This window comes from Amblyraja radiata, chromosome 39, assembly GCF_010909765.2.
Source record: "Amblyraja radiata isolate CabotCenter1 chromosome 39, sAmbRad1.1.pri, whole genome shotgun sequence".
Lineage (NCBI taxonomy): Eukaryota > Metazoa > Chordata > Chondrichthyes > Rajiformes > Rajidae > Amblyraja > Amblyraja radiata.
In genome coordinates, this window is record NC_045994.1 from 18,037,778 (window position 1) to 18,051,118 (window position 13,341).

The 13,341-nt window shown below is 41.8% G+C and overlaps 1 protein-coding gene across 1 annotated transcript; it reads left to right on the plus strand.

Moving 5' to 3' along the window:
• The first annotated feature begins 3,045 nt into the window (after positions 1-3,045).
• Positions 3,046-12,910, plus strand: LOC116967337 (transcriptional activator protein Pur-alpha-like). The gene has a single exon (XM_033013842.1). It carries the CDS (start codon positions 3,061-3,063, stop codon positions 3,934-3,936), a length of 876 nt encoding a protein of 291 aa, XP_032869733.1. The 5' UTR covers positions 3,046-3,060; the 3' UTR covers positions 3,937-12,910.
• The last annotated feature ends 431 nt before the right edge of the window (positions 12,911-13,341 follow it).

A 13,341-nucleotide genomic window follows, 5' to 3' on the forward strand; every position in this document is an offset into this window, starting at 1 on the left:
TAGAAGGCCTTGTAACGTCTGCCGGAGGGAAGTAGTTGAAACAGACCGTGGCAGGGGTGTGATGAGTGACAGGGGTGTGATGAGTGGCAGGGGTGTGATGAGTAGTAGATTGAGATAATGGACAGAGAGGCCAGGTTTGGTGACATTTTTAAAGTCTCAGTTTGTAGGTGCAGGGTTGTTGTATTGGCGAGGTGAAGCTGGGGGATGTTGTTCCCAAAGTCTGCATTTATTCCGCAGTCAATGTTACTAAAACAGATGATGTTGTCTTTGTGCCGTATTATTAGTGGGATCTAGCTAAATTCAGGGAAAGTGGGGAGGGGGATTCACCAACCTAGGATCTACGGTGACTGTCAGCCACTCTCTGGATGAGGAAACTAATTCACGTACAGTAAACCACCTTCCTCTACAGCACCCACCTTCAGGAGACTAAGCAAGTGGACATGGAAGAACAGGAAACTCACAATGAAGACCAAGGTAACTTTCTACAACGCGTGAGTGTTGAGCACGTTACTGTACAGCAGTGAAGCTTGGGTGACTTACCTCCATCAAGAACGGTAAATGAATGGGAGAGGACCGAGAGGGGACCCGGCGGTGGGCAGCCTCGGACGGGCCCGCGGTGGGTGCCGGAGGTCGGTTTAGGAGTGAAGTGGAGAACAAAATGGGAACGTCGGAACCAGGGCAGATCTTCAGAGATATGAACGCCCAGGAACTTGAAGCAGGATCTTGGAACATAACTTTCTCCACCACTGTCCCATCAATGAAGTCAGGTTTGTGGATCTGCGGCTTTCTCCTGAGGTCAACAAATAGCTCTGTGGTCCTGCGGACATTGAGAACAAAACGTCTGCACTGGCAGCATTCCCTCAGATTATCAATCTCTCTCCTGTACTCTGACTCATCATTATCCATCATTTGTCCAACAACGGTAGTATCGTTGGTGAAATTTAAAGAAGGCATTGGAATGGTCTGGGTGTGCAGCCCTGGTCATAGAGCAGGGGACCGAGCACACAGCCTTGAGCTGGTCCTGTGTTGGTTATAGAGGAGGAGGTGTTGCCCGTTTGTGCGGATTGTGGTCTGCTGATGAAGAAATTGAAGATCCAGTTGTACAGGATTGAGCAAAGACATGGTTAACGAGATGTGTGAGGACATCCAGGACAGATCTTCAGAGATAGGGACAACCAGGAACTTGTAACATAATATTCTCCACCGCTGTCCCATGAATGAAGACAAGTTTGTGAATCATCGACTTTCCTCTCCTGAGGTCATCGACCATCTGCCATGTTTCCTGTGATTGACCAGAGGACAATATCTGAAGAGACGGCCATGGACCAGGGCTGGCACGCAGAAGCTTCATCACACCTGACCCTGCTGTGTTACTGAGGAAGATCTGATGTCACTGGAAATGTGGAGCTGATCCTCTGTAAACTGCCCTCAGTAGAAGACCATGATGGAGATATGTTTTTAGAGCTCGGCTGTCAGCGAAGGTGGAACAGAAAACTGCTGGAGGAACTCAGCGGGTCAGGCAGCATCTGCGGAGGAAATGGACAGATGACATTTGGATCGAGACCCTTCTTGTCTCCATTTACCAGGTCGGTTTCTGATGACAGGAAATGGCCAAGATTGACGATCATCATGAACTTACATGTCAGATGCTTGAAGATCCTGAAGACCCAATCTTGGTCCACGTTCTCTGCGAACTTCCACACCTGGCGCTGGAGAAGCTGTAGAGGAACAACTTGGTGGGATTTCTTAGGGCGCTGGATCTCCTCCAGATTGTTTGAAGGTGGGTGCCGGAGGTCGGTCGAGGACACGACTCCGAGAGGACATTTCATCTGCGGAGGGATTGGACAGACAATGGTTTTGATCAGGAATCTTCAAGACTCCATTCTTGTCTCCATTTACCAGGTCGGTTTCTGATGATAGGAAATGGCCAAGATTGATGATCACCGTGGACTTGAATGACAGAAGATTGAAGCCACTCAAGATCGGACTCGGCCCGCATTGGCCACGAACAAGAACAAACCTGGCAGCCGAGACAAGTGACAAGTACGGGTCCTCGGTAGGTCCCCCCCCCCTATCGTGTCCACTGAATGCACCTCACACCCTGCATCTGTCCAAACTGTCATATGCTGAGATAATGGAGCGGCTGGGCTTATATACTCTGGAGTTTAGAAGGATCTTTCTTATTGAAACATATAAGATTATTAAGGGTTTGGGTACGCTAGAGGCAGGAAACATGTTCCCGATGTTGGGGGAGTCCAGAACCAGGGGCCACAGTTTAAGAATAAGGGGTCGGCCATTTAGAACGGAGATGAGGAAACACTTTTTCACACAGAGAGTTTAGTTTGTGGAATTCTCTGCCTCAGAGGGCGGTGGAGGCCGGTTCTCTGGATGCTTTCAAGAGAGAGCTAGTTAGGGCTCTTAAAGATAGCGGAGTCAGGGGAGAAGGCAGGAACGGGGTACTGATTGTGGATGATCAGCCATGATCACATTGAATGGCGGTGCTGGCTCGAAGGGCCGAATGGCCGCTACTCCTGCACATATTGTCTATGTATCTGTGTACTTCTTCCACCTCTCACCTTTCTCTGCCCTTTGATTTGCTTTGGGTTTGCAAACCAATGATAGCTGTTGAGTTGCTGGTGTTAAGCAAGAGGGTGAACGTGATTGAATGTTGATCTTGACCAAAGATCACAGAGCGATAGAATCTTTGCTCTTGACTCTTCTCTTCCCGCCAACGGTGCGGCCCATGCGCGCGCGCGCCTGCCTGCCTCTCCCGCGCCGTGCGTGCCCACTGCCGTGCGTGACGTGCGTGCCCACTGCCGTGCGTGATAACTGCCGTGCGTGACGTGCGTGCCCACTGCCGTGCGTGATAACTGCCGTGCGTGATAACTGCCGTGCGTGATAACTGCCGTGCGTGACGTGCACGCCCACTGCCGTGCGTGATGTGCACGCCCACTGCCGTGCGTGACATGACGTGCGCGGGCTGGGGAGATCTCGCGAGGAGTGGCGCCGCTTGGACGGACTGTCGGTCGGACGGAGAGGGAAGGTTGGTGGTGGCTCAAGATGGCGGAGGGTGACAGCGGGAGTGAGCGAGGCGGCGGCGGCGGTGGAGGTGGCGGCGGGGGAGGTGGAGGAGGCGGGGGAGGCGGCCTCTTGTTGCAGCAACAGCAGCAGGAGACACAGGAGCTGGCCTCCAAGCGGGTGGACATCCAGAACAAGCGCTTCTACCTGGACGTGAAGCAGAATGCTAAAGGCCGCTTCATCAAGATCGCCGAGGTGGGCGCGGGAGGCAACAAGAGCCGGCTCACGCTCTCTATGGCGGTGGCGGCCGAGTTCCGCGACTACCTGGGCGACTTCATCGAGCACTACGCGCAGCTCGGCCCGTCGGACACGGACTCGGCCGCCGGCCTGGCATCAGACGAGCCGCGGCGAGCGCTCAAGAGCGAGTTCCTGGTGAGGGAGAACCGCAAGTACTACATGGACCTGAAGGAGAACCAGCGCGGCCGCTTCCTGCGCATCCGCCAGACCTTAAATCGAGGCCCCGGCTTAGGTGGGACGCAAGGCCAGACCATCGCCCTGCCGGCGCAAGGCCTGATCGAGTTTAGAGACGCGCTGGCCAAGCTGATCGACGACTACGGCGTGGACGACGAGCCGTGCGGCCAGGCCGAGCTGCCAGAGGGCACGTCCATCACTGTGGACAGCAAGCGCTTCTTCTTCGACGTGGGCTCCAACAAGTACGGCGTGTTCATGCGGGTGAGCGAGGTGAAGCCGTCGTACAGAAACTCCATCACCATCCCGTACAAAGCCTGGTCCAAGTTCGGCAGCGCCTTCAGTAAGTACGCCGAGGAGATGAAGGAGATCCAGGACAAGCATCGGGACAAGATGCTCTTCGAGAGGCGAGCCGACGAATCGGATGGCGAAGATGTGGACGACGATTGAAGCTATTCAGTAAGAGAAGAAGAAACAAAAAAAAAGAAAATAAGAGCAAATTGTGTCGATTGAGAAGTTTAAAAAAAATTAACGAGTAAATTGGTGTGTCGATTGCAAAGAAAGACGTTTTAAAAATCTTTAAAAAGAACAAATTGGGTCGATTGCAAAGAAGATTTACAAAAATAAAACCTCGAGAAAATGTTTTGAATAGTATTTTTTGGGAAACGCAGTTACATAAGTGAAAATGCATCTTCTGAGGAGTGGAAACGACTTGCAATGGTATATGTATGCAAATTTGTGAAGGGAAAGAAATGGAGCAAGTTCTTCTGGAAGATGTTGGATGAACGATTCATTGCGAAATACACACTGTTATTTGTGGAAAAGCGTCGTATCACTGAACCATCAGCAATTCAGAAAAGAAAAGATTTGTTGGCACAACCAAAAGTTTTACAGGAAGAGAAAAAAACTACAAACCTCCACATGGAGTGAAAATGATTTGGAGAGCCACCACGAAGGCCCTGAAGCCAGCAACACTTCAAAAAAGTTCTTTTCGTATATTTAAAAAGTTCTTATGGAAGTTTTTTTAATTATTTTAAATACTGGACAATCAAGAGTCATTTTTAAAATTTGTTTTCATTCTAAATATTTCAAATATATTTGATAAAACTGTTGTTTCTGATGTAGAAAATTAATGTTTTTAAATAGAAACAAATGAAGGCTTGACTAATTCAATAGCAGAATACAGTGCTAGTTTCACATGAAATCTACTGCCAGGGTTTGCATACAGATTGACTGCAGCTCATCCATTTGAAAGTAATGTCCCATTTTGTTTTGTGTTTTGTTTAGCTGTAGTGCATCCCCCCAGTATTTTTGGCAGTGTTATGTGCATCCTGTAACATCATTGCAGTATAAATCATCAGCAGAAATTCTGCTAGTGTGAACTTGTTACCCTGTAGTAGAGACTGCTTGTAACTAGCCCCGGTGCTATTGTCGACAACAAATGACATGTCGAGCCTTGTTAAGAGATGCTCAATGGAGTGTTTCTGTTTTACTTTTATTTTAAGTCAGTTATCCACGACGTACAATCTGACTTTTCCAGACTTGAGAATGTGCATTTGCTTTTAAGTAGAATAATTGTATAAAAAAAAATTCACAATGAACCACAATTTCCCAAGAAACATTATTTATGTACACAAAATTGTTAGCTATTGGGCAGAATAGATGAGAACTAAAATTATTTACCTAACAAACACCGGCACTAAGGAAAAGGGTCGTACAGCTCTGCTGTTTTTTTCCATTTAAATCGTGCAGGAATTTAGGCTTTTAATGTTATTTTTTTAAGCTGTCTATTTATTTATTAGAAACAGTAATTATATTTTGCAGTATTTTCCCCTTTAAAGGCTCCGGACTATGCTATTAGAGCAAATAACGAGCATTTTCCTGCCGATTGACCCAAGTAGCCGGTGAGTCTGATATAAGCATTCAATACACATTTGAAAATTATTGAATTATATGTGCATCCATTATAGACCACTCATTATTCTTTATCCACAATTTAATTTTATGCCATTCAATATACCCCTACATGAGCTGTCAAAGTTGTGACGTGTTATTCAATTGTGTTTAAACTGAGTCGGGTGGGGAAGGGGATGGTGTTGGTGCATTAAAGGGGAGGAATTAAAGCCAGGATGTTCAGATATCACTTTTGCAATCAAACAGCTTTCAGTTTGAATGTGTGCTGATGTAAACAATATCTGGACTGAAAAAAAATAAGTAACCTCTTGCCAGCAAGCATTCAAGGATAACTGGGAGAAGCTGCTAGGCAAATATTGTTTGTGTGTGTGTGTATAGATATATAATTCTGTTGTGGATGGGAATATCTCCACCAGATACGGTCCTTTACACTTTGCATATTTTGGTTTTGTGTGCTATTAAATTCATGGGTGAAGGAAAATGAGAAAGTAGATTGGAGTCTTCATAACCTGGTTGTGGCTTGTAAATTACACGAGATAGTATGCAACTTCTAAGCTGTATAAAATGTCACCTGTGTTGAGCATAGTAATCCACACCTGTTTGGAGTCGTTTCAATGTGCTGTAAGAGTTGGCTGGTTCAAACATGATTAGTTGGGTCGATGAAATAGACTCTTGATGTAAGGAGGAAATTTAGCGGAGAGCTTTGGAATACAAAACATGCAGCTTGGTAATCTTTGTTCGAAGGAGAATTTATAGCCAGTTTATTTGTTGAGTTTTCTGATTATCTGCTTATTCAGTGTGTGGTGTCTTTGTTTTTAAAACTTATTAGAAATTAAAATATACAAAGTGAAAGGTCCTGTTATGCTCCACAGTGAAGAAAATATTTCTGGAGGCATGGTGCAGTGCCTCTATAACTTTGAAATGGGTTTTGAGTGTTTCCATGTGACAGTAAAGCTGCTGTTCCTTGCAGCCTTTATCACTTTGCTGTGATTGCATATGTGAACAAATATTTTAATTCTTCACTGTCGATAATTAATTTAAAAAAAGCTTTTGTTAATGTTGAGTTTTTAACTTCGTCCTGCTTTTGTAGACGCGTATAGGATATTTTTTACAAATTAATGTAGATTCATTTTAAGGTCTTTTGTAAATTAAGACTTGCTGACAATTGAGCCTTTTGGCTTTTTTCTCCATTGTGGCTAATGATTTGCAAGCCAATCAAGCCAGGTTGATAACATTCCATGTTTTTTTAGGCATTGCCATGTTATAGGTGCTGGAAGAACAGATACAGGCAAGCATGAAGTTTGAAATCCTTGCTTGTTTTAGTCGATGCAACCAAAAACATTCGTTGTTCTATTTTTATAAAAGCGAAGAGCACTAACTGGGGAAATGAAAGCTTGGAGATTTATGACGTGGGGACTGGAGCTTTCCTGGACATGGCATGGGAATACAATCAGAATCCAGTTCTTGATCTTCATTTTATAATCTTTAGTATACGTTGGACTTTGTACAAACCTCTCTTTCCCAATTCCCAGTGAGTGACCATTCAGACCATGTCTGCAGAAGTAGTAGGAACAGTAATTCTAGCACAGATGGGTTTGATCTTTTTTTGGAAGTGCTGTTTTGACCTCAGGTCAACGTGGCTGCATAGAAATAGAATGGTTTGGACTTATCTGCTTTTAGGTGAAACCTATTCAATTTGCTGACATGAGCCATCAGTCAAAGCATTTAGAAGAAGTTCAGTTTGAAGGATATTAAACTTACGATGATGGGAAGTAATTGCAGAAAGAAACCATCTGGTTAGCTGTGGGACTTGCAGAGGGAAACTTGACTATTTCACATTTGTCCCACTTCCAGTACAGACCAGTTCAGACGTCATGCACAGTTCAGAACATTAACTGAACTTCCATGGTCCAGATATTGCAAGTAAGCAATTAAATCTGATTGTCCTAAACTGTGGCAACAAAGCAGAATGAAGTTATGTCTCTCATTAGACAAACCTTTACAGAATCCAATTTATGATTTGAGGGAGGGTGGTGATGGGGGGGGAGGGAGGAGGGAGGAACTAATGAATCTTGTAGATATATTTACGTAAACCAAGTGAAGAGAGCTACAGTTTAAATTATTGTATTTCAGTAATACTGTAGTGCTCCTACTGAGAACTAATGTATAGAAAAGGCTTTTGTGGTTATTGATGTTTCCCAGTCTTGATGGGATAGCGTGCTTTCAATGTAAACTGAACTTATAAACAGAAAGAGGCCATTGCCCTTGAACACCAAAGTGGCCCCTGTTCAGTAACTGGACTTGATGTAGAGCTCTCCAACCTGGTGCTTTGTTGTTTTGAATGCTCAAAATCTACAACCATTTTATTTTATTAATGAAGATAAATTTTCCATAGGTTGTTTAGAATAAAAGGAAGTTGAAGTTATTAATGCAAAATGTTGAAAATATAAAGTTGATTTGAAAGAAGTTAATCATTTCAGCTGTCCTTGCCAACATGTACTTTGTGCATTTATGGTTTGGGCAGAGCACTGAAATGAGAATTCTTCTGATTAAGATTGCTTTCCATTTCCCAAAGTTATTTTATTTTAACTCCTGTGTGAGACTTTCCAGACAGGTTTTTGTATTTAAGTTCACTCGGTTTTGTGTGCTGATCAGGTTGGGCTGCTTGTGATTTGACAGGGAGGAGCCTCTTTAGTTGTAGTGGTATGGCCAATCTCATGACAGTAATGATATGACCTCTGGCCAATGCAGTATATTATTTCTCATTAAGACTGCATAGACATTCTTCCATACCTTTTGGGGATGAGATTTTGCTTGCAGATGGCTGGTCTAGTGACTTGAACAAATAAATACACTCTAGTCGATACTAACACCGACTGGTGCTTCCATTCAATATTTGCCTCTGATAAACATTTGATTTCTTTTTGGGTGCTCTGCAAGAGAGCAGAGATTTAGAATTAGTCACACTGTTCTTAATGCCTCAACCATTTGGCATTATTACTAAGTAATGGCACAGGCAGTTTGTCGTGCTGAATGGGTTCTTTAATGAAGTAAGCTTTTACCCACATTCGTCAAAATTGATTATGAAGTTCAAGCTTGTAATTTTATGCTGAATTTTGACACGTGGAAAGACATCAGTATATATAAGTGGATTCATAGCCTGTCAATTAAAAATATAAACTATATTCTATAATTCAATTCTAGATTTTTTTTAAATTAAAACTGATATTCTTTGTTTCAATTTATTATTCAACTAGTTTTTATGGGTTTTTTTCTATTTTAAGTATCTCATTGTTAACTAGCTTAAAACCAATTAACCCGTTCCTTCTGAAAATTTCCTCTAAGCAGTTACAAGGTTTGATAGACCAGCTCCATTCTCTTTGGAATTTGTATCCATCAGTTACATTTTGTTTGACCTTTGCTACTAAGGATTTGGTTAGAATCATATGGACCAAGATGCTGCTGCACTGTGAGTGTATGGACAGATAGTGATTGTGATATCTGGCATAGTCCCCGAAAGCCTTGTAGCTGGTACTCAATGGTTGATCATTGGAAGGATTTGTGTGAGCTAGTAACTGAAATCTCTTGCCCTGCAGTATTTTAATTTCAATCTGTACATGGTGGCAATTCAGTATATTTGTTCACTGCCGTATTTAGGGTTAAGACTCTGGTGTCTGGTGATCTCAATTTTAGCCATCTACTCTTTGAGGATACTCATCCTTGGTGCTCCAATTCCTTCCCATTGCATTGGTCTGTCGTAATCATGTTTTACAATAGAAAAAATAAATAACCCAGAGTCCAGAAGCCACCTTGGTACTTTGGAGCACTTTCCCACTCATGGATTTCTAACAGCTCATTGTGTAAATTAGTTTCCCCTTTTCCCAAGATCATTCCCACATAGGCAATTGGTACAAACATCCAGTGCCCATTCTTACTCATAATATCGGGACAGCTCATTTAAATCATTACTTGCTTGTATATGGCATCAAAGTAAAACAAATTGTATGTTAGCAGTCAGTAAATTGTTAAAAGAATTAAATTCATTAGGAACAGCTGGGGACAGCGATCCTCGTTCTTGGCGATCAGTAAATCTGCATAGTTAATGGTTATGTCTTAATTTTGTGAGTAACACTGATAGGAAGGGGGGCACGTTAGTCATGGAAGCAGATGAGTAACAAACTTAACTGTTTTGCATGGCATGGCCAGAAACCTTCTCAGCATTTGAAAGTAGTCAATACCGTTCAAATTTTGAGGTCTTCTATTGTCATGCTGGCGTAGCACGATGTCGTCCCGAGTTTTCTGGGGCCTACCCAGCTGAGATGGTTTTGTAAAGCTGTGTGCCTAGCTACCTCTCTGATTTCCTTACGTATTTCACTTGAATTAAATGTACAGTCGCATCTGCTTGTATTGTTTTGCCATGTACATTAGACTCAGACTAATGCAGTTAAATTAGTGGCAAGATTTGTGAAAAGTCAATAGTTGCTTGGTGACAAAAATGATGAATATCTGCATAATATAGTTAAATATATTTACTGCGAGTCTTTTATATTTTTTGTTTAAATTGAGTTTGTAACCCACCTCTGATCATTACATGATGTATTGATGGTCCATTTACTTAAAGGTCAAGGAAAGGGCAGGTGCATATTTAACAGTTAGGATGAAACACCAATAATTGAAAACCTTGCTTTGTAAGTGGAATAATATTGTCTGCTTTCCTGACAATTTTGAAATGTTGATATTTAGAAAAAGGATAACATCATGGCCTTTTAAAAAATGAATTGCTAATTTTGACAATCAGCAAGCCAAGCATATTTGTATTTTTGGTACCTGTCCACTACCCACTGGTACTCCAGGAGCAAGTGCGTCATTGTAGAAGGGCCACTAATGATTGGCTGCCCTCTTACTCCAACTCTAGCTCTGCAAGCTGGTTGAATAACCAGAACCTGTCTTCATTCTCTAACAGCATAACGCCAGAGGTTCCAATCTTCCAGGAGGTTAACAAGCTCTGGGTTATCTGCTAGAAGTCATGTTCATTGGGTTTAATTGTCCACATCGGATTTCTTGCTGAACAAAGTGATTTCATCTATGTGAATATTTTTGAATAAATAATGCCTAGGGCTTGAGAGGGTAGAGTTCAGGTTGGATTCCTATGTAAGTGAATATGGATGTCAGGAGAAGCCAATATTGCATTTTGGCTGGTGTTTATCTGAAAAACAGGAAATTGGGTAACTTGCAGATGCTAAATCAAGAACCATAGAAACTGTGTTCCTGTCATATGGAAGGGAGAGGATTGAATGCCCGGGAAAGACAGAATCTATAAATAGTTAGAACTCTAGCAATGTTCATGAAATTAATTATCTTTTAACTAAAAGTAACAGTCTGCAATCACTTAATTACTTGATTTTTGTTTCAGTAGATAAAGACCATAACATTTAAAGGAGACTCCTTTCACCTTGCGGTGTGTGTGTGTGTGCGTGTGCGTGTGTGTGTTTTCTCACTATTAGATTTGTTGGAGAATCATGTTGCATATAAACTTCGATCAGTGAGTTTCCGTAGATTCATGTCCAACAATGGTTGTATAAAATTCACTTGAGCTATTGGATTTGGATGGCTGGCCCAATTTTTAGGCTCTTATTTGCAAGACTTTTGTTTAAATATAAAGGAAAAAACTTTTACTTGACCTTTAAAATGGGCATTTTATCACTTAATCTTTAAAACACTAGTAGCTATAAAATTCTGTTTGCAAAATTTTCAAGAAAACTAAACTTTGTTTTAACAAAATTGCCTTTTAAGTTCTAACCTACTCCATGTTTTGTTTGCTTGTAATGTTTGAAGTGCCTACTGTGCTGAATTGGAAATTAGGCTTCCATAAAGCTTGGATGCATAGAGGAGTAATAGGGCATCTTTATTTCTGTCAATTGCTTAGTTCTTGCACCCACTTTAGCTTAATGTAAAGAGATTGCTGCATTGAATAAGTATTTCTGGATTTGCTGTTCATGGTGTGGTAACTTACTCTAGTAGGATTGAAAGCATGTGCAGAACCTGTTGCAACACAGTTATTGGGAGAGTTTGGGGAGGGGTGTGATATAGGAGAAGGTCTTGTGGAATTAACAGTTTTCCTCTCGTATTTGGCATAATACAAAAAATTATACCACTGTTTAAACTATAGCCTGTTTGAAGCAATTAGTTAAATAATAAATGGGGAATTTCCGGACTCGTATATTCCATGCTAAATGCAATTTGATGTATTTTCAAATCGGTTGGACAGTGAACAAGGGCAAGTGGCACTGTTGCTGCCCATTTATTTTCACATTTGAACTTCAAATTGTATTTACAAATTAATCTTTCACAAACTGCAAATCATTTCACCTACCCCAATTGCCAGAATTAACAGGCTCCTCCTATCTGCAGGAACTTTTTTCAAACACTAATGTGACCATCCAGATGAAAGCAGCTATTCTCTGACTTGCATTGAGCGCCTTGCACTTTAATATAGCTCGTTGTAGTGTTGCGTCCCTCCTACATGCCGCCTACCGCACGTCCTGCCATTGGCTGCAGGGTGTCTCAACTTGCGTTATGCCAATAAACGTATCTGTGCACAGACAAACAATAAGAGCACAAGAGGGCAGAATAAAATAAAATTGCCCCCTGGTAGGGTAACTCAGGTGTGCAAGTGAACAGGCATCGTTTATAATGGGAGAAAGAAGTCCTGACGTACGAGCCTGTCTTTCCAGACAAATCTTTATTTTTTTACATGGAACATTGTTGAATTTGTGCAAAGTAAAATATATTATATTCCATTTGAAATTTAAATGATTATAAAATATCACTGCATTTTGAGGCTATGGAGTATTACCAGGTAGATAAACTTACATGAGTACCCTCTGTCACAAAATTTAGCACAGTCTTAATGCACAGGTCCGGTAGACCAGGGCACTTGAGAATTAGGACCTGACCAAGTTTGGTGGGAGATGGCTCGGGCAGCTTGAGTGGTTTGGCCTTTGCAAAGATGCCCTTGTTTAACAAGTGCCACTTATTTAAACAAAACCATATGGTTTTAAAAATTAAGAGTCCCATTTTATTCCTGTGTTTGATTGAAGTGGGAATAAAATTGATGAGATCCCATATCGCTTTAGATTACAATTTTGTCCAATTGGTATCTGATATTATGCGGTCCTTTTTTTGTTACAAATGGGTTTAAAGTAAAGAGAGTGAGTGATACCAAATTAAGCCTGTGACTTTCCAAAAAAGAAACCTTGTGGTTTTGATGTGTTGCCTCATAAAAAGAAATCCTAAATTGAGCAGTGACTTGCTGTTTGTAAAGTGTATCTGAAGCGTATTGTGCATGATGTTGCATGGGGAGTGCACAGATATTAATTCTGGGCTTGCACGCTGGTGTAAATGAGTGCTGCCTGTTGAACAGTGTGCAGTATTTATTCTCTTAACTCAAGTTTTTGTTAACAATGATTCAACTTTATTTGTTACTAATAAAACCGGCATTACAAAGGAAGTGTTTCATTTACACGAGTGTTCTGCTGAAACAATTTCATTGGGCATGGTGGTCTTGCACACGTATGAATCACTGGTTTAGAACACGCATCTCAACTTGGCATAGTAATTGGTGGAGTAGTGCTGAGATAATGTTCATTATTAAGGTTTCTTAGTATTCACTGAGCCCATTATAGATGCCATATATTTGCCAGATTTCACTTGGGCTGGAGTACACATTGTCAAGAATTGATGTGTTTGTCAATCTAAGCACTGCACTCCAGTATATATCCTTTCCACTCTTGTTTGACCTGAAACAAGTTCACTATGCTTCCCTTACTAATGGATGAATCAACAATTCAATATAAATGTAAGAGCATTTGTTTAATGCAGGTGACTTGCAAGGCTTCACTATGTGGTGTGCGCATTATAGTCTGCATGGACAATGTTCTA

Bases quoted from the DNA above. Each gene is read 5' to 3' on its own strand.
- LOC116967337 (XM_033013842.1), top strand. From the start codon at position 3,061: ATGGCGGAGGGTGACAGCGGGAGTGAGCGAGGCGGCGGCGGCGGTGGA.